This window comes from Bos indicus x Bos taurus, chromosome 2 (genome assembly GCF_003369695.1).
Source record: "Bos indicus x Bos taurus breed Angus x Brahman F1 hybrid chromosome 2, Bos_hybrid_MaternalHap_v2.0, whole genome shotgun sequence".
Taxonomy (NCBI): Eukaryota; Metazoa; Chordata; class Mammalia; order Artiodactyla; family Bovidae; genus Bos; species Bos indicus x Bos taurus.
Genome location: NC_040077.1, coordinates 28,879,153 through 28,898,811, shown reverse-complemented (window position 1 = coordinate 28,898,811; position 19,659 = coordinate 28,879,153). Strand labels below are relative to the sequence as shown.

The following is a 19,659-nucleotide window of genomic DNA, read 5'->3' as shown; positions in this document are numbered from 1 at the left end:
GCATCAGGTGGCCAGAATACTGGAGCTTCAGCTTCACCATCAGTCCTTCCGATAAATATTCAGGACTGACTTCCTTTAGGATTGATGTGATCTCCTTACTGTCCAAGGGACTCTCAAGAGTCTTCCCCAGCACTGCAATTCAAAAGCATAAGTTCTTCGGGGCTCAGCCTTCTTTATGGTCAACAGTAGATGAATAATAAATGTTTACCAAATGTATGCTGACAGCCTTAAGGGGAGAGTTTATCAAATACCCTTATTGTATACCTGGGATACAGATTTAAACAAGAAGAAACTTTGATGGAATCATGCCACCACTTCCCATGCCCTGAGGCAAAACAAATCAATAGCAAGGAGAGTAGTCCTGGCTTTGCATTTCCTTCCCTTACAGAAAAGCTTGACTCTGTCCCTGCTGGCTTGGATCAATACCTAACCCTATCTCAAGTTTGAGCTCCACAATGAGTGACCGAAGAAATATAGATGAAGAATTTGCTTGATTTCCAGTTCTAAACTCAAGCTTATAAGGACAAAAAAAGAATTCACTTAGAGGCACAAAAATTCACTTTGTTGGTTTCCCTTTGATTTATCCCTAGATACTCTGAAATAAAGGATGTGTGTGTAGATGTTTAGGAAGCAGAAAGGGAGATTCATACCCTTCATTAAAAGTTTACTTTATAATGTTATATGTTAATGAAAAACACTTACATAAAAGACTGTGCAGAGTTAAATAGCCTTGTACTCAGAAATACCAGGACTTTTTCAAGCTCAGCCATGTATTGTATGATTTTATCTTTTTAAATGTTACTTTTGCCATTAGTAAACTGGAAATAATACCACCCATCAGGTAGAGTTGTTATAAGAATTAGACATAAAATGATGTGTAGGTTATGGCTAATACATAATTGATACTCATTAACAAGTAGTTATTGTTGTAATGCAATATAAGTCTCATTGTGTTAGGGAAATATCTAATAAGACTTATTTTGTAAAAGTATGCATCATCTATAGGCATTTAATAGTTTCAATTTATTTGACCATTTCAAAGAAATTTAAGTCATTTAATTCAATTATTGATTTTTTAACTGGCCAATACTTTAAGCAATCAATTTAAAATATTTAATAGCAATATGATTGAATTTTCAAATATGTCCAAACTAGCAATAGTAAGCACTAATGATTATTTAATTTCCATCTAAATTCTATACATTTATAACTGCTCTTGTACCAGGAGAACTTCTTATGAGATGCTAGGGGCTGCAGAAAAGAGAAGACAAATCTATACAAGAAGTTGTTATTACAGTTAGAAATGGCAGTTCTGTTACTCAGAGAGATTAGAATCTAATTGGACTTTTATACTAAGTCTTATATATGAGTAGGTGAACATTTATTCTTTGAGGCACAAAGAAATTCAAAGATGTTTCCAACAGAGCATGGTTTGTGTGTATAAATCTATGAAATTTGGGGCAGCTAGAACTGAAATATGCCATAAAAATAATTTACTGTGTAGTGATTTCCAACTTGGTGAGGTGTATATATATGTATAGTGGATGCTTGTATTAGTTTTCTATTGCTGCTGTAACAAATTAATGCAAACAGTTATTAATACATACAATTGTGCTTACAATAGCACAAATCCATTCTATTACAGTTCTGGAGGTCCAAAACAAGTTTCATTGGATCAACATCACAGTGTTGCCTGGGATGCCCCCCACCCCTTCCTCCTAGAAGTTCTATGGGGGAGCTTACATTTTTAAGCTTTTAGAATCTACCTGCATTCCTTGACTCATGGAATCTTTCCTCTGCTTTCAAAGCCTGTAGCTTAGATTTTGTATTACATCTCTCTCTCTCCCCCACCCCACTCTTCTCCTTCTCCTCCTCCCCTCCCTCTCACTCCTCTTCCTCTTCTCCTTCCTCCTCCACTTCTTTCTCCTCTTTTTCTTCTCCTTCTTCACCTTCTTCCCCCTCTCTCACCTCTGTCATTACCTCTCCTTTTTGACTCTGACTCTCCTGCCTCTCTTTCCCTCATGTGAAACCTTGTGACTACATTGAACCCACCTGGACAATCCTGGATAATCTTCCCACCTTAAAATTCTTAATCACATCTGCAAAGTCCCCTTTGTCATGTATTGGGTTGACCAGAAAGTACATTCAAGATTTTCTGTAAGATCTTGCAGGAAAATCTGAATGAACTTTTGGTCAACCCAATAAAATATCATATTCACAGATAATGGGGCCTCTCAGTGGTGCAGTGGTAAAGAACCCACTTGCCAATGAAAGAAAAGCAAAAGACACAGGTTCAAGCCCTGGATCAGGGAGATCCCCTGAAGAAGGAAATGGCAACCCACTCCAATATTCATGCCTAGAGAACCCCATGGACAGAGGAGCCTGACGGGCTACAGTCCATGGGGTCTCAATGAGTCAGGACATAACTGAACATACACACACACACACACACACTCTCTCTCTCTCTCTCACAGATTTGGGGATAAGGATGTACACATCTTTTGAGAACCTATACTTTGTTTAACACATTGCTAAACCTTGTCTTTCTCCTCTATAAGGCAACTGGATGTGTAGGATCTCTTCCAGTACCTGAATAAGAAGAAGAGTGGTTAGGGAAGACTTACTAAGAAGGCAAGAACTAATCCTTTTTATTACCCTGAGAGATGATCTGTTCTTGTTAATGTATAAATCATGCAAATCACATGAATGAATGGATTTTGGAGAGGTGACTAGAGTACACACGACACAATGCTTCTGGGGGGAATGGGGCCAGAGGGAGGTTGGTTTAAAAGGTGGAATCTGATTTACTGGGTGCATATGCCACAGCATGCCTTTCATGCCATCACGGCAAACACTTTTATTCAGTTAACTCTCTGCCCTTCTTCTCCATGTTTTTTCAAACACTGTAAATTAATGCAAGATTTGCTATACACTTGCTCTTTCATTTTATTCTCCACCTATTTCTTGGTTTTATAATATTCAAATAAGGGTAAAATATATAAAACTCAAATTGAGTACAAATTTGACTTGGCAGCAGCATTCTGAATGCTTAAAAGAGATGAATTTTATTATTAGCTGAGGGATATGCAAATGTTAAGAATTATAGAAAATTTATTCATGGTAATGGCTCTGAGTCTATGGTATGTCCATAGATTTGATCTGGTGTACACAAATTTGAGCTGGGTTATAAATCATATATTTAGATTTTATGGAATTTAGTTCATCATTCTCCCAATTTAGTTCTAAGTCAATTTTCTGAGTACTAAGTAGTTGACTTCCTTAGAATGCATCCAGAATATAATAGCAAGGCTATTAATATGTCTCCAGAACTACACTTGCCTTTTGAAGCTGACATCTGTATTTGCATCAGCTTTGTGGACTTTTGTGACACTCCAGCTCATTCTTTGCCTGGCTTTTAGTTTGGACTAAATAAAGGCTTTTTAAATTTATTTTAGAAAATTTCTAATAAAAAAAATCTTTAAATTCTTATTTTTCTGCCTGAGAGTTCAAATTACTATTAAACCTTAGAATTTCTTTTGAGTCATAATTATACCTCAGATCAGTATTCTAGGTCTATCTGTTTATTTTATATGTTTTTATTGCATATGCAATGAGTCAGTTAGCAAAAAAAAACAACATCATTTTGTTGTTTGAATTTTACTTCATCTCTTTCCTTGGGAAGGTAATTGTTTGGGTTTGTCTTTTGGTTTTTGGACATTTGTACTTCTTGAGATATAGCATAGAATTGTACTTAAGTCACAGAACCCAGAGCCAGATTGTCTAGCTTCCTTTCCAGCTCTGAAGCTTACTAGCCACCTGATCTTGAGCAAGTTTGACAGTCTTTCTGTGTCTCTGTTTCCTTATCTGTAAAATGGAGATTAAAAATAAATATAGTCTCTACCTCATAAGGCAGTTGAGAGCATTAGGAAGACTAATGTCTGACATGTAGAAAGCACTTTATACATATTTTCTATTGTTTTTTTGCTTGTGAATCATTCTTTTGAGTCATTTTTTTGTCTTTTCAATAATGTTAGGTTTTTTTTTCAACCAGTGTTCTTTACAGAAAATTAGAAAATTAACACTTCAGCCTATTTATTATACTTGTCTGTCCTCCAGTTTTCTTTTGTCTCAATACATATTTTGAAAGATTTTGTCACTTTGAATTTTTATGCTGAGAAAGTCCAACTGAACTCATTTTATGAATTAGCTATATCTCTCTAAGGAATTTTCATCATTTTAAAAATCAGTTAAGTCTTGCTTTAGAAATAAGATCAAGACAAAGCACTTGGTGGTGTGAATCTGGTCATATTAGATGTTTTCTAAATATTTTCCTGACTTTGACATGTGGTGAGAAACTCTTAATGTTTTCCTCAAAAGCATTGCCTAATTTTCCCAACACAATTTGTTGGTAATTCTGCTGTTTCGTTCCTCTTCTGCATCTTCTTCTCTTCCACATGGTCACATGCCAACTCTTTCTTGTTTCAGGGCAGATATTCCACTTCTCAGGATGCCTTCCTGACACCTAACGCAATGACACACCCAGGTAGATTAGGTTCTCCCCATCCCAGGGGCTCCCAACTCAACCTGAGGGAAAACCATAAACGCTCTAAACTAAAATTGCCTGTGTCTCTTACCAATTAGACTGGAGGTTCTGGAGCATAATGAATATTTATTATAAGCAGTATTTGTTTAATAATAAATAATACATAAATGACATTAAAATAAACCTTATTAAAGTATAATTCAGCTAATTTATTTTTGAAGTTTCATATGGCAAAGATGGAAAAACATTAAAGTCATCCACAGCAATTATGTTTACAACAATTATATAAAAATTCTCCTTTTTGTTACAGATGACCTTTATATGTTTCTGTTCTATGCTAGTCAGCATCCAGAAGCCCATTGTTGCTATGGCTTCATAGTGGGATGGCATCTTCTATTTATAGAATAGCTCTCTATTTCATTGAACATATTTTTGTTTTTAATGCTACTGCATGAAAGGAATATAGCCATGATAACTCCTCTTCATTTATTTTTGCCTGGCAATTTCTTGCCCAAGATTTTCTTTTTAAATTTTGTCTTGCAAGTGGCGTATGACTGGACTTATTAATATTTGTCTTTTGTCTTTTAGGTGAAGTTTGGCACATGTTTATTTACATTTGGTTTTACACTATTGCATTTGATTTTGTTAAGTCTCTGTGTTTTCTTTTTGGCTGACTTGTTCAAAGGATTGTGTCTTGATTTTTATTGACTTTTCACATGAGTACCAACTTGAATTCACGTAGACTCTAGTTCTCAGAGTCTTGAATTCACATAGACTCTAATTCACAGAGACTCTAGTTCTCTACGGAAACTAAAATTTCAGTAATCAGTTCTCTAACTGCTTTTAGTGTTCAGTGTTAAAAAGAAGACATCCTGAATTTTGCCTCATCATCACAGAAATCCTTCATCTGTCTGGGTAATTTCTTTTCCTTGATTCTGAAATGTTTTACCAGGATTTACTATCAGTGTTTTAAAATTACTTTTTATCCTGGATTATGGTAAATACTTTAAATCTACCAATGCCCAACTTTTATTTTCAGCAAATATTTCTTCTATTTTCAGCAAAAATTCTATTTTTCATTTGTTCTGCTCATTCCTCCACCTTCCCACTGAAATGCTACTATCTTGCAGTAGCATTTTGAATTTTGCTGTCTTTTCTCCATCTTTGTCATCTTCTTTCACATTGTCATTAGTATTTCGCTATTGGTTTTTCTCTTCTGCAGTATATGAAAAATAAAGTCGCTCAGTCATGTCCAACTCTTTGTGACACCACGTACTGTAGTTCACCAGGCTTTTCTGTCCATGGAATTCTCCAGGCAAGAACACTGGAGTGGGAAGCCATTCCCTTCTCTAGGGGATCTTCTGGACCCAGGGATGGAACCCAGGTCTCCTGCATTGCAGGCAGATTTTTTACCATCTGAGCTACCCGGGGAGCCCTCTGCAACATATAGTAACTCTATTAACTGCCTTCAATGTGTGCTTTAAGTCTTCTAAAAAAGTTTTATACCTTTAGTTCTTTTCCCACCTTTGATAACTTTCCTTCTGATTTCACCACAGCTAGGAAATCAGACACACCTCTGCTTATACCTGTGCTCTAAATCAGAGAGACCAAATATCAGCTTTACAACTCAGACTCTAGCAAACAGTCTCTTAGTGAAATAAAGAGGTCAAAGTATTTTTTTACTTTATTTCACATAGCTCGTATTGCACAGGCAAAAGGGAGAAGTAAAGAGGTGACTCACAAAAATTTACACCATCCTTGTGCAAGCCAGTTTTGAAGCTCCTGGTGTTCAATATCAGTCTTTCATCCAATAACATCCATTGACATATCGTCTTTTCCATAAAACTTTACCCACAACTACGATTTGGGAACGGGCCTCTTGTATTTTGAAAATAAGAAGACATATTTAAATTTAGAAAATGTGCTGAGATTGAATCTTGCTTTAGAAATAAGATCATGACAAAGCACTTGGCCGTGTGAATCCTGCCACATTAGGTGTTTTCTAAGTAAATACTTTTATGACTTTGACAGTATTTTGAAGCAATACACTGAGCCTACCACTATGTATATAGACATTAACCTTTATTTCCAAGTCATTACTCTAAAAAGACCCTAGAATTATATTTATAACTTGTTATTTCACTTTTTAGACATGCTCTAGGAACATATCATTTATAAAATAAAAATACTGAATTGCATCTTTGAAAATTCCTGAACAGCTAATTCAAAGACTAGTTCATAGCAAATGTCTCAGTGACCCTTTTGAAATGCCTCTTGATATTAGTCTCTGCATATTTCTAAGAATTCTTTCACTGATAACAGAAATTGTGAAATTAGGAGAAAATTTCAAAGTGTATTCAAAACATTGACTATTCCTCATCATTTTGTATATCTGATATCTTAAAACTATTATCACCTCCAAGAAAACACAGAAGGCTGACTATGCAAACCCTTCTGTGACTGATTACATGCAGATGAATAATTGCTCAACAAAATCAGGGCATTCTGCCTTACCTTGTACTACTTTGCTTTTTTTAAAATTCCCTAAACAAGGACTTTCCACAGGAAGTAAAACTCAAGGAAGCATAATAAATTTTGCAACCTAGGTAAATTTGCTTGATTGATCAATTGGTTTAGTCAGTTTCTTCGTTTTTAAAAACTGCAGAAGAAAAGCGCATGTTTGGGGCTCATGGAAAATAGAGACATGAAAAATAGTCACAGACTCTCTCATGATTTAAGAAAATAGGAAGTGGACATCAATTGGGTCTAACTGGAGTATGTAACTTCTTATATTACAAAAGGTAATAATAGAAATCTTTTCCCTAAGAATCTCAGAATTCTTTGAAAAGGCATTCTTACCCTTGGTTTCCAATAGTCTCATAATAACAGCTTAGATTTGTTAGTGGTGTATATTCTTTCCAAGTGCTTCCCTATATGCTCTTTCTGCTTTACAGGATATATTCTATTACAGAAAGAATTAATTTTGGGGTGGATTAGCAATTATTTTCTTATCAGCAAATAAAACATTCTATATATAGGGTTACAATAGAGTCTAGGCTGGGCTGGAAAACTCATTAACTGGAGATTTGAGAGAATTCATTGAACTTTTAAAAAAGTTTATTTACTCATCTGCACAGTGAATTACCTCTAAATCCCAGAGACAAATAACTTCTAGAACAATGGTTTTGTGATGTAAATATTTATAATGCTTCCTATCAGAAATAGTCATCTAAAATTTTATTTTCCCTTCCTCTTTTTCACAGACCACTGTAGCCTTATAACATGTTACTCCACCCTCTGTTTTCCATTAGAACACTTACAGGTCCTATTATTCCCTATTTTCTGCACGTATTTTATGACAATAGCATCTTTAGTTTTCAGTCAATTATTAGTAATTTTTTAAAATTATTTAATTTTTAAAGGTTATCTTCCATTTACCGTTATTACAAAATGTTGGCTATATTCCCTGTGTTGTACAGGATATCTTTGAGTCTGTCTTACACTCACTTTGTTCTGTATTGCCTTTCTCTTTAAAGTAACCCTAAACTCAGTTAACACTGTTTCTAATCTCAGTCGTATTCTGAAAGAGCATATCATGAGGTCAGGCAACCAATGTTCCTATCTTCTTTGCCACACATCACTAAGAAAGGGACTGTCCTTACAGATGGCTAACAAATATATGAAAAGATGCTCAACATTTCTTATTATTAGAAAAATGCAAATCAAAACTACAATGAGATATCACCTCACACCAGTCAGAATGGCCCTCATCAAAAAGTCTACAAACAATAAATGCTGGAGAGGGTGTGGAGAAAAGAGAACGCTCTCACACTGTTGGTGGGAATGTAAATTGATACAGCCATTATAGAAGACAGTATGGAGATTCCTTAAAAAACTAGGAATAAAACCACCGTTTGACCCAGAAATCCCACTCCTAGGCATATACCCTGAGGAAACCAAAATTTAAAAAGACACATGTAGCCCATTGTTCATTGTAACACTATTTACAATAGCTAGAACATGGAAGCAACCTAGATGTCCATCAACAGATGAATAGATAAAGATGTTGTGGTACATATACACAATGGAATATTACTCAGCCATAAAAAGGAACGCCTTTGAGTCAGTTCTGATGTAGTGGATGAACCTAGAACCTATGATACAGAGTGAAGTGAGTCAGAAAGAGAAAGATAATATTGTATTCTAACGCACACATACAGAATCTAGAAAAATGGTACTGAAGAATTTATTTACAGGGCAGCGATAGAGAAATAGACATAGAGAATAGACTTATGGACATGGGGAGAGGGGAGGAGAGGGTGAGATGTATGGAAAGAGTAACATGGAAACTTATATTACCATGTGTAAAATATATGCTGCTGCTGCTGCTAAGTCACTGCAGTCACGTCCGACTCTGTGCGACCCCATAGAGGGAAGCCCACCAGGCTCCTCCATCCATGGGATTTTCCAGGCAAGAGTACTGGAGTGGGGTGCATAAAATAGATAGCCAACAGGAATTTGCTGTATGGCTCAGAAAACTCAAACAGGGGCTCTGTATCAACCTAGAGGGGTGGGATGGGGAGGGAGATGGGAGGGAGGTTCAGAAGGGAGGGGATACATGTATATCTATGGCTGATTCAGGTTGAGGTTTGACAGAAAACAATAAAATTCTGTAAAGCAATTATACTTCAACAAATAAATAAGTTAAAAATAAAAAAAGAAGCTGTTTTATGAACCTTACAAATGTACATCAGGTGTCATCAACATCAGGATAGGAACAGATGGGTGTGCTGCCTCACAGTACATTCGACAGGAAGCATCACCTTGTTTTTCAGATGAGGAAATTAAAAGACATTGACTTAGGAGGTTAAAAAACATGGACACAATTTATTTGCTCCAGGTAGGTTTTCTACTCCACTACCCTGCCTGTGTAGGCAAAGTCACTGATGGGGAAAAGAGAGGGGGAGAGAGAGAGAAAAACAGAGAGATTAAAATGTAATGTCTTTTCTGTGATCAGAATAAAGAGCCACAAGGCAATGGAAGCCAAATCTCTTTCATACTCAGGCAACTGATTTCCTGACCATTAATAATCTTAGGCATTTCCCAGTAAGTAGGATAAAAATTGATAAAAATTGAAGTATTTGGAAAGTAAATACTCTGTACATTTTTGCAAAAATAAACTACTGACTTTCTATTAAGACTGATAAAAGAATGACATATTTTATGAATAATGTACAAAATGAAATTTATATCATAATGTGGAAAACCTTTAGTGGTTCACGTTCACTAAAATTTATATAGTGACCATTTACAACAAGAGGAGTATGGCTGAACATGATCAGAATTCATCTGTACAAATAGACAATGCACAGAGAAAAATAAAGATATATTTTCCTCAGCATGTGAAAGACTTTCAGTAGATTGTGGGAATCTCTTTTTATCAGGATTATCTAGAGGAGTTATACTTTTGTGTGGATATATAGAGTTTTCGGAAGACAGGTAAATTTTAAAAACTAATTCACATTTATTGTGAATATATCAGGTTATACAATCACAGCATGCATATAATACAATGTCTTATTCCTTTATATTTTGTTTCTTTTTGATATGAGTGAAATAAAATATAAAAAATTAAAACCTTAAAATATATCCATAATTTAATATAATAAGTCCTTAAGGAAAGCCAAATACTCACGGAGTCAAACTACAAATGATTTTTAATCTCTCCTGGGTCACACATATTATTCTCAAATTGCTGTGTACATAAACTTTGAAGTAGCTGATGGAAAAAACAATGTAATAAGATGGTTCAGTGTGGGGACAAGGTGAGAAGATAGGGGAACAAGGCAGGGAGGAAACAGCTTGGTGGTCTGTTAACTGGGGTTTTCTGGGGCTTTGAGTCAGTGTTAGTAAACCAATTCAAATAACAAAGTACACCAAAAACCACTACCCTATGAGTCCAAAAATCAACAAGCCCTAAGGAGAAAGGCAGGGTGTATGAATGAGTGATAGACATCAAAACACACACCTTTCACTGGTTGGCCCCAGAAGGAGCCCTTGAAATGATTTTGGAATTACAATTTTTAAAGAGTGAATAGTAAACCAGCAGAGTGATAGCAACAAAGAAACACTGAATTAAATAACAAAAACTAGTTGTGAAATCAACTCTGGCACCAATATTTAAATAAACATGGAGAATCACACTAACCAGGGAGGGTCCTTATATTCCTTTCACATCAAGAAACCTTTAGATGTGTTTCTTTATGCCTAAAAGGAACCGATTAGACCAAATGAGACTACAGTATCTCTAAGATGTTTCTGCTTCTAACATCTGTTATCCTGTGGTCATGCAATCAGGCTTTTGCTCTGTTTGCAAATATGTAATATCTAATGCCCTATATTTTTGTCAGGTAGATGGCTTTCATGGGAAAATATCAGGTGATCTGGAATGACTGGTAAAAGTTTTTTTTAAAGGGAACTATTAATTCTGTCTTATGTAACACATGCCTCTATGAAATAAAAGGAAAAACTCCAGTCTATAATTCTCATAGCATTCACATATTTTAGATCTATCTCAATAGATCTTTCTAGATCTATCTCCTTGAGGGTTGAAAGGTAAAGTGAGAGGCAAAGAGCAATTTTTAGACTTGCTAAAGATTTAGTCAAACCACCAAATCTGACACTAATTGTGTGATCATGGGAAAGTTTTTTAATTACTCTGATTCTCCATTTTCTTTATCTGTAAATTTTGGAAAATAATGGAACATACTTCATGAGGTGGTTAGAGAAGTAAATGAGATTATGCTTTTATAGCATTTAGCATAAATCCAACACATAGTACTTCAGGAGTTTCATTAACATTATGTGTCTCTTAATAAATACTTACTGTTTATTGGAATGATGGCAGGAAAGAGGGGCAGTACTTTCATTTGCTGTTTGCATAAACAGATGCTTCTCTATGGGCTTGTAGCTTTGCTTGAAAGTTTAAAAAAAGAAGGTGACCATGAAACATGGGCAATACTGTGGTATATTACAGTCTGCTTTCCAAAACCAGATGTTTTAACTGCCTTCACTGTTCCTAAGATGATGTTATTTTCTTTTCAAAACCTGAATCATATCTGAGCATGCTACGTTTGTTTTTAGTGACTACTGGCCCTAATAAGCCTGCAAGTGGATTTGCAGAAGACACTGCCGTGCAGAGCAAGAGTGCATCAGACCTCCAAGAGGTGGTGTCCTTGAAGGAACGGATGGCGAAGTACCAGGCAGCTGTTTCCAGGGGCGACTGCCGCAGCTTCTCCGCCAATGTAAGCTGCTCCTGGTGCTTCTGCATTAGGCAGGCTGATTGTCTGCCTTTCACATGCCCTCTTTACATGGCAATATAAGAATACTACTGGATAAATTGGATAAAGTAAAGAAAACAGAAATACTATGTATCAAATTCAGGGTATCTGAAATTAAGCTTCAGCTCTGCCACTTGCTGGGGCTTCCTAGGTGGCACTAGTGGTAAAGAACCTGCCTGCCAATGCAGGAGACATAAGGGACTAAGGTTTAATCACTGGGTCAGGCAGATAACCTGGAAGAGGGCATGGCAATCCACTCCAGTATTTTTGCATGAAGAATCCCATGGACAGAGGAGCCTGTCAGGCTACAGCCCCTAGGGTCACAAAAAGTTAGACATGACTAAAGCCACTTAGCATGCACGCTGCCACTTACCATTTGTATCAACTTGGGCTACTATCTTAACCCCTCTCTGAACTTCAGTTTCCTTAACTGAAAAATGGGAAAAACCACCTACTGCAGAGGGTCTCTGCGAAGAGTCAAAGAGATAATTTACATGTAAGCCGTAAGGCACTGTATAAATGTGTTATTATTGCCACAATTATCATTTAACCTATAGCTATTCTCCTCAGGAAGGTTGGGAATTAATTTCAAAATCTTAATAATGTGGGTCTGCCTCCCATCCTCCTTGGTCACATGTATAGTTAATTTAAATTCACTGGCAATATAATTTCTTTTGCTTTTTTCATTTCTCTGTATGCACTAAATCCATTACGAGTAGCTTAATCAACATAGAAATGAGGGAGATTAGCAATGTAGGCACTCTGCTAAACCAATTATGATTATAGGAAACAGCAGGATTCAGTAAGACCACCGATTTTTAGAGCCAGTGCATAATAAAGTCATATTCAAAAGAGTTTGTTGGGCTCCATATTCTGTGGCCTTCGAGCCACAGGATTTGAGAAGTCATTTTATTAGTAGAAGCTTTATAGTTTAATGGAATGTAAGGATATTCTTTTACAATTATAATCTTCAAGTTAGCAAAGATGTTCATTTATCCAAAAGAGAGAAAGAATAGCCAAGAAGGGTGGTATTCTAAAATAGCTACTGTGAAGCGGCGTTTTTCTTTACAAATTATTCAGAGACAAGAATGACTGTGCCAAACTCATTAACAATACTGCAATTCTAGATGACATTTCAGATTTTGCATCGTAATTAAAATACATTTGAGACACAGCATAGATGCTGAATGAATGTAGAGAAATAAGTATCTAAATACTTCCAAAACAAATAGTATCCCTCCAGCACCTCCTGCCAGCCTTCTTACATAGCACCCCCTGCTGGATCATTAAGCAACTTCACCACAAGTTAGATAATAAATTGGAAAAATGTTTCTTGGGGAAACAAGCTGACTTTGAAAATACCTAGATAAAGACTAGCTATTTACTAAGCTATCTTTTATCTAGGAAGACTTTTATCTTGCTAGGCACGAGGATACTATACCATAAAACAAATGTGTACAAGGCATGATTTGTATTTATAGTATGTTAAAAGAAAAACATTTAAATCGGGCACATGAGAAAGTAAATTTCTCACTATTTCATATAAAAATTTTTTAATTTCAGTGCTATTCTGAAGAAAGTCTATATAAAAGGAATGTAATAGTCCCTGTCTTTCCTGCCCATGTACAGATAAAACAAACTGAGGGACAGCGATTTATGGGAGGTCATGTAATTAGATAGCAAAAAAGCCAGACTAGATTCAAAGTCTCTTGACTCTAGTACTCTTTTAACTATATTCAACTGCCTCTTCTTATACAGGAAAGCATCTTTGGTCCAAAAAAAATGCCCTATTGTTTGGTTTGCCCCTAAGCTAATATTTTGAGAAAAATGAGCACATATATTATCTCAGAGAAATCCTGATAAATATCTAAGATACAGCAAAATAACTGCCTCATTTGGTCAATTGCTTCAAATGTTTGTTTAATCAAAAAAGCGTGGAAACTACTTATAACCAAGTGTTGTCTACATAAATAAACCAATATTTTATGTGCAGAATTCGGAAGTCATTGATTTGGCCCCAAACTGAATCCATTATATTTGAATCACACTGAGATAGTTTCTTTGTCCTAGATCAGTTTCTCTTTGTCCTAGAATCAGCCAGATGGTATTTTGTTGAACATAAAGGAAAGGCTGGGGCTTCCCTCAGAGCTCAGTTGGTAGAGGATCTGCCTGCAAAGAAGGAGACCAGGGTTCAATCCCTGGGTCAGGAAGATCCCCTGGAGAAGGAAATGGCAACCCACTCCAGTATTCTTGCCTGGAGAATCCCATGGGCAGAGGAGCCTGGCGGGCTGCAGTCCATGGGGTCTCAAGAGTCCGACACGACTTAGGGACTACACCACCACCACCAAAGGAAAGGCCTGCCTGTGAAAAAGCATCAGTCCACAGAAGCCCCCTGGAGGAGAAAGGAGAAGTAACATTTATTAAGCAACAAAACAATACATTTTGTGCTGTGCAGTTTCATTTCCTTTATCTTCTTTTTCAACACTTGCAAAAAATCTGTGAGAAATATGTTGCTACTCCTCCGAGTTTATAAGAAAGAAAACTGAGGTTAAGGAACTCTAGCCCAAGGTTTTAAGGCTCATACATGGGATCAGAATCACTGTTTGTCCTACTCCCCAAATTATGTTATTTCTATTATGCTCTAGAAACCAAGAACAGTTCTTTGTAAACAAAATTGCTGATTCTCTATGTAATATACTTGCCTAGGTTTAAGTGTTATATATTTAAATTAACTTACTATTAAAATAACATTAGGTAGATTTTGTGTTAGGTATTTAAATTGACTTGTTAATAGAATAATTATTATTGGTGTACCCATTAAAATCCAAATCTTGTTGCTGTGTCCAAGAATAGGAAACATAGAATAAGGATAAACATTTTTTGAAAGGTTCAACGCAAAGCAATCTAAGTTATATGGTCATTGACAAGTACATGGAGTAGTTGAGATGTCAGTACATGGTGGTAACCAAGGCAAAATGATTTCAGTCTAAGCAAAGAAACATCACTCCAGCTCATAATCACAGGCTGCTTCTTGAGTAAGTCCTGCCATCTTACATAGGTAAACTTGCACTTATAAACTGAAGTAAACAAGAAAACCTTTTCACTCCTACAAACTAAACTATAGCTCAAAGGGCTTTCCCCCTTAGGCCAGCAAGTGGCATGAGGAGTACTGGGTTGTGTTACTAGAAGATATTAACAAACTATGCATCGTTGCATGTGTAACATGGTCTAATTCCAAAGCACAATGCTAAAGGAAATGAATGGATATATTCATTTTCCCCTAATTCGTTTAGTAGATAAGAGGCAATCTGATTCAGTGTAAGAACTGATATTTTTGTGCAAATACACATACTAGGAAAGTATCCATTCATTAGCACAATTAATCAGACCTACCAGATTAATTTGCACATCATTTGGACATTGTTTATAGTTGTTGGAAAAGGTAACTTTCTTCTTAACAAAATTTGGCTTGATTTCTGTAATTTGATATTTATATATTATCTATACATGATCAATTGAAAAAGGTCATTTATGTAAATTAAATGATGGGGATAAGAGAAATACTATAGCCTTAATTTGCCCTTCCCTTTCTTTATCTTAAATTTCAAAAGAGATGCCATAATTTCTTATGATTTTAACATGTATCAAGTGATAGTAATTGACCAGGATTTATACGTGAAGTTTGTTACAGTTTGATAGAAAGTATCCCTTCTTTCCATTGAGCTAATGTGCTATTCTTAAATATTTGGCAGGCCCTATAACTGGGGAAAGGTTATAAACTTGATAAAGCAACCACTTGAGTATCTGCCAGTAATTCAGACAATCCTGAATGTTAATTTCATCTCCGGTATCTTAGAGTATTGCGTGCATGTGTGCATGCATGCACGGTCAGTCCTGTCCAACTCTGTGACCCCACGGACTGCAGCCCGCCAGGCTTCTCTGTCCATGGGATATCCCAGGCAAGAATACTAGAGTGGGCTGCCATTTACTCCACCAGGGGATTTTCCCGACCCAGGGATCAAACCCTTGTGTCTCTTGTGTCTCCTACATTGGCAGGTGGATTCTTTACCACTCCCACCTCTGGAAACCCACTTTAGCGTACAGCAAACCTCAATATAGTGTTGTACTTTTAGTACTTGTTTGAGAAACTATTTCAGTCAAGATTTCAGGATCGTAAGAATCCACAGTCCAGGGAAGCTCAGCTCACAAGTATCCAGTTACTCTCGGGTCTCAAGTCTTCCAGGGTTATGTCAGGACTGGGCCAGACCTCAGGAGACCTTCTGTGCATGAAGTGTCACTGAATCTCCTCCCAGTCTCATACTGGGACACATCCTAGAGGAGAGTGGGTTGGCCTGGGGCCTGTTTGCTTAACAGTTGTCGTCCCACCTGGGCTTGAGTGCCTGCTGGGCTGGGGAATATGCTGAATCGTCAAAACCAAAGCCTTCGAGTTACTACTGCTTCTTACAGGGGCAGAGTATCTGAGACAACTTCTCAAAGTTGTTCAGCTTGCTCCAAGTGACTCCTACTAGAATGAGCTTTCTCATCCGTAAACTGCCATAGACCAGGATCTTTCTAAACTTAGACCCTCCCCCCAAACCCAGAGTCTCATATACCAAGGCTAAGAGCTGAGTCCTAGGGTACATCCAGCCCGGAGTATCTGTTTTTCTGCCTAGTTTTTAAAGGCTAGTGTTAAGACAGACAGCTGTGATTAAGACAGGCAGATGTGGGTTCAAACTCCAGCTCCCACACTCACACCCTAGTTGTAAGAATTTAACAAGATGTCTTACTTCCCCAAACCTCAATTTCCTCATTTTAAAGTGAGGATGATAAATGTTCATATCTCACAGAATATGGAGAAGCATCAAATGAAAAAATATATGTAAACATATAGAAGAAAATCACTCAGCACTATGTATTAAATAGTGGTTATTTTTATTAACTTTAATATTTTTGCGTATGATTAAAAATATGCTCCCCTAAAATAACTCCAAAGCTATTTTATTTATCCTTAATGATTTAAGTACATTTTGGAATAAGTCAAATGTTTTTTAATATTCTTAATAATGTGTTACCTATCTAGACATTTGGAATTTTAATAATGACTTTATTATGGATTAAAATTTAATCCATTATCTAATATCTGGCTAGTTTGTGTAGTATGAGAGAAATACATTCTAATAGGTCTAATCTCTAGACATCAAAATCTATCTGAGATAAAGAAAATTAACTCAATACTTTGAAGATTCTTCTAACTTTATATCAGAAGACTGACACATGAAAATCCAACATGGATAGATTATTTTTATTAAGGTTTTCTGTAATAAAGCCCTTCTGAAATAATTGTTTATGTTACTGTCTTCCTATTATACCACCCATTAATAACTGTCAATGATTTTTTTTTAAACAGCTTGAGAATCCCACCCTGAGATGATGTAAAGTTGAATTTTCCTTTTTCTTAATTTGTCTTAGATGCTGGAAGAATCAGAAATGTGCACAGTACCTGGTGGTTTGGCCAGAGTGAAGAAACAGTTTGAGAAGGACAAAATTGCTTCTTCCTCTAATACCTTCACTCAGTACCAATACCAACACCAGAACAGATCTGAGCAGGTAATACTACTATCAGTAAAGGATAAATCCTGTCGGGCTGAAATGCTCTTATTTCAGTGCTAATATAAAACACACATACCCGCCCTCTTTGGTGGTATATTTGTTTACATTACTCATCAAGAATGGTAATTTTGAAATGTTTTGAAAATCATCCTGAAAGCATATCAGCATATTGACTTACTAGAGCATTTTGACATGTTTCTAGAAAATCATACTGGTATATTTTTTTCTCAGCTTGTATTGTCTCAAAAATGAAAATTAAATAGTCTAAGTCAACAGGTAAACAGAAATGTTGAGAACAATATTTACATTGAACCTCTGTCTTTACATTATAACTCATGATAAACTACCTGTTATTTGTTTGCATAGATTAAATTTGAAGCATTATTCAGCTGCTTATTCTGATGAGTTTTCTGCTTTCTTAAAATCATCAAAAATTGAGTAGTGGAACCCAGATGTTATATGAAACTTACTGATGCAACCTCTAAATGTTATCTTACATGAAAGATTTATTTTCCCATTTCATTACTCCATTGTCATATATCACCAAATATTATCATGGGTTATAATGATTTTTGATTGTGAAAACATTAGTAATAAAACTCATTAGATTGAGCCTGGCACTGTGAAAAATAGTAATTGCACTATAAATAGCCTTTCTATGAGGAAGAAAGTAACTGGGATAGTTCTGAAATGTTGTCATAGGACATAAAAGTATTTTTTGTTTTTTTGTTTTTTTTTCAGAAAAATCCCAAGGATATTTAGAGTTGTCTCAGTTTTGAATATTAAGGCAGTTGAGTGTGTATGGTGGTAGGGTAGCAGGGAAAGTATATCAGATTAATTAAAAGTCTGATATGTGAATTAGTATTTGTTTTCTTTTTCTGGCTTTTTGAAAAAAAAAAATTAAGTAGCTCAAGTTTAAGGCAAGATTTCTTTTAATTTTTCCTAAAGGAAATGTAAATAAATTAAGATTGGATATTGTTTTTTTTTTTTTACTGTTTTATTTATTTATTTTTTGACTTTTTTTTTTAATTTTATTTTATTTTTAAATTTTACATAATTGTATTAGTTTTGCCAAATATCAAAATGAATCCGCCACAGGTATACATGTGTTCCCCATCCTGAACCCTCCTCCCTCCTCCCTCCCCATACCATCCCTCTGGGTTGTCCCAGTGCACCAGCCCCAAGCATCCAGTATCGTGCATCAAACCTGGACTGGCAACTCGTTTCTTACATGATATTTTACATGTTTCAATGTAATTCTCCCAAATCTTCCCACCCTCTCCCTCTCCCACAGAGTCCATAAGACTGTTCTATACATCAGTGTCTCTTTTGCTGTCTCGTACACAGGGTTATTGTTACCATCTTTCTAAATTCCATATATATGCGTTAGTATACTGTATTTGTGTTTTTCCTTCTGGCTTACTTCACTCTGTATAATAGGCTCCAGTTTCATCCACCTCATTAGAACTGATTCAAAGGTATTCTTTTTAATGGCTGAGTAATACTCCATTGTGTATATGTACCACTGCTTTCTTATCCATTCATCTGCTGATGGACATCTAGGTTGCTTCCATGTCCTGGCTATTATAAACAGTGCTGCGATGAACACTGGGGTACATGTGTCTCTTTCCCTTCTGGTTTCCTCAGTGTGTATGCCCAGCAGTGGGATTGCTGGATCATAAGGCAGTTCTATTTCCAGTTTTTTAAGGAATCTCCACACTGTTCTCCATAGTGGCTGTACTAGTTTGCATTCCCACCAACAAGATATTGTTGCCCTTTGGTCGCTAAGGCATATCCAACTCTTTTGTGACCTCAAGGACTGCCCATGGAGTTTTTCAGACAAGATTACTGGAGTGGGTTGACATTTCCTTCTCCAGGGCTATCTTCCCGACCTAGGGATCAAACTTGCAGGTGGATTCTTTACCACTGAGCCACCAAGGAAACCTGGGATTGGATATACTTGTGATCTAAAATATAGCTTTTACAACATAGGAATCTAAGTGAATCAAGTATGTGTATTTACTTGAAATTGATCGACTACATGATATATAGTCATTATTAATAATTTAAATAAATCCTATGTAGAAGTATAGGTTTTACAGATCCTTTAACTTACAGGAAAGCGGTGTGATAGAGTGTAAGAACTATGAGACTTGTAGATATGAG

General features: G+C 36.0%; 1 protein-coding gene across 3 annotated transcripts in view; it reads left to right on the top strand.

Moving 5' to 3' along the window:
- Positions 1 to 19,659, top strand: part of XIRP2 (xin actin binding repeat containing 2) — a 79,787-nt gene that overhangs the window by 15,178 nt on the left and 44,950 nt on the right. For 2 of the 3 annotated variants that reach the window (XM_027558669.1, XM_027558660.1), the window contains exons 2-3: positions 11,687 to 11,847; positions 17,353 to 17,490. In XM_027558669.1, coding sequence (XP_027414470.1) covers positions 11,791 to 11,847; positions 17,353 to 17,490 — 195 coding nt within the window. In that variant the 5' untranslated portion in view covers positions 11,687 to 11,790. Of the gene's footprint in view, positions 1 to 11,686; positions 11,848 to 17,352; positions 17,491 to 19,659 lie in introns of those variants that run through there. The other variant, XM_027558680.1, reaches the window with a different exon arrangement.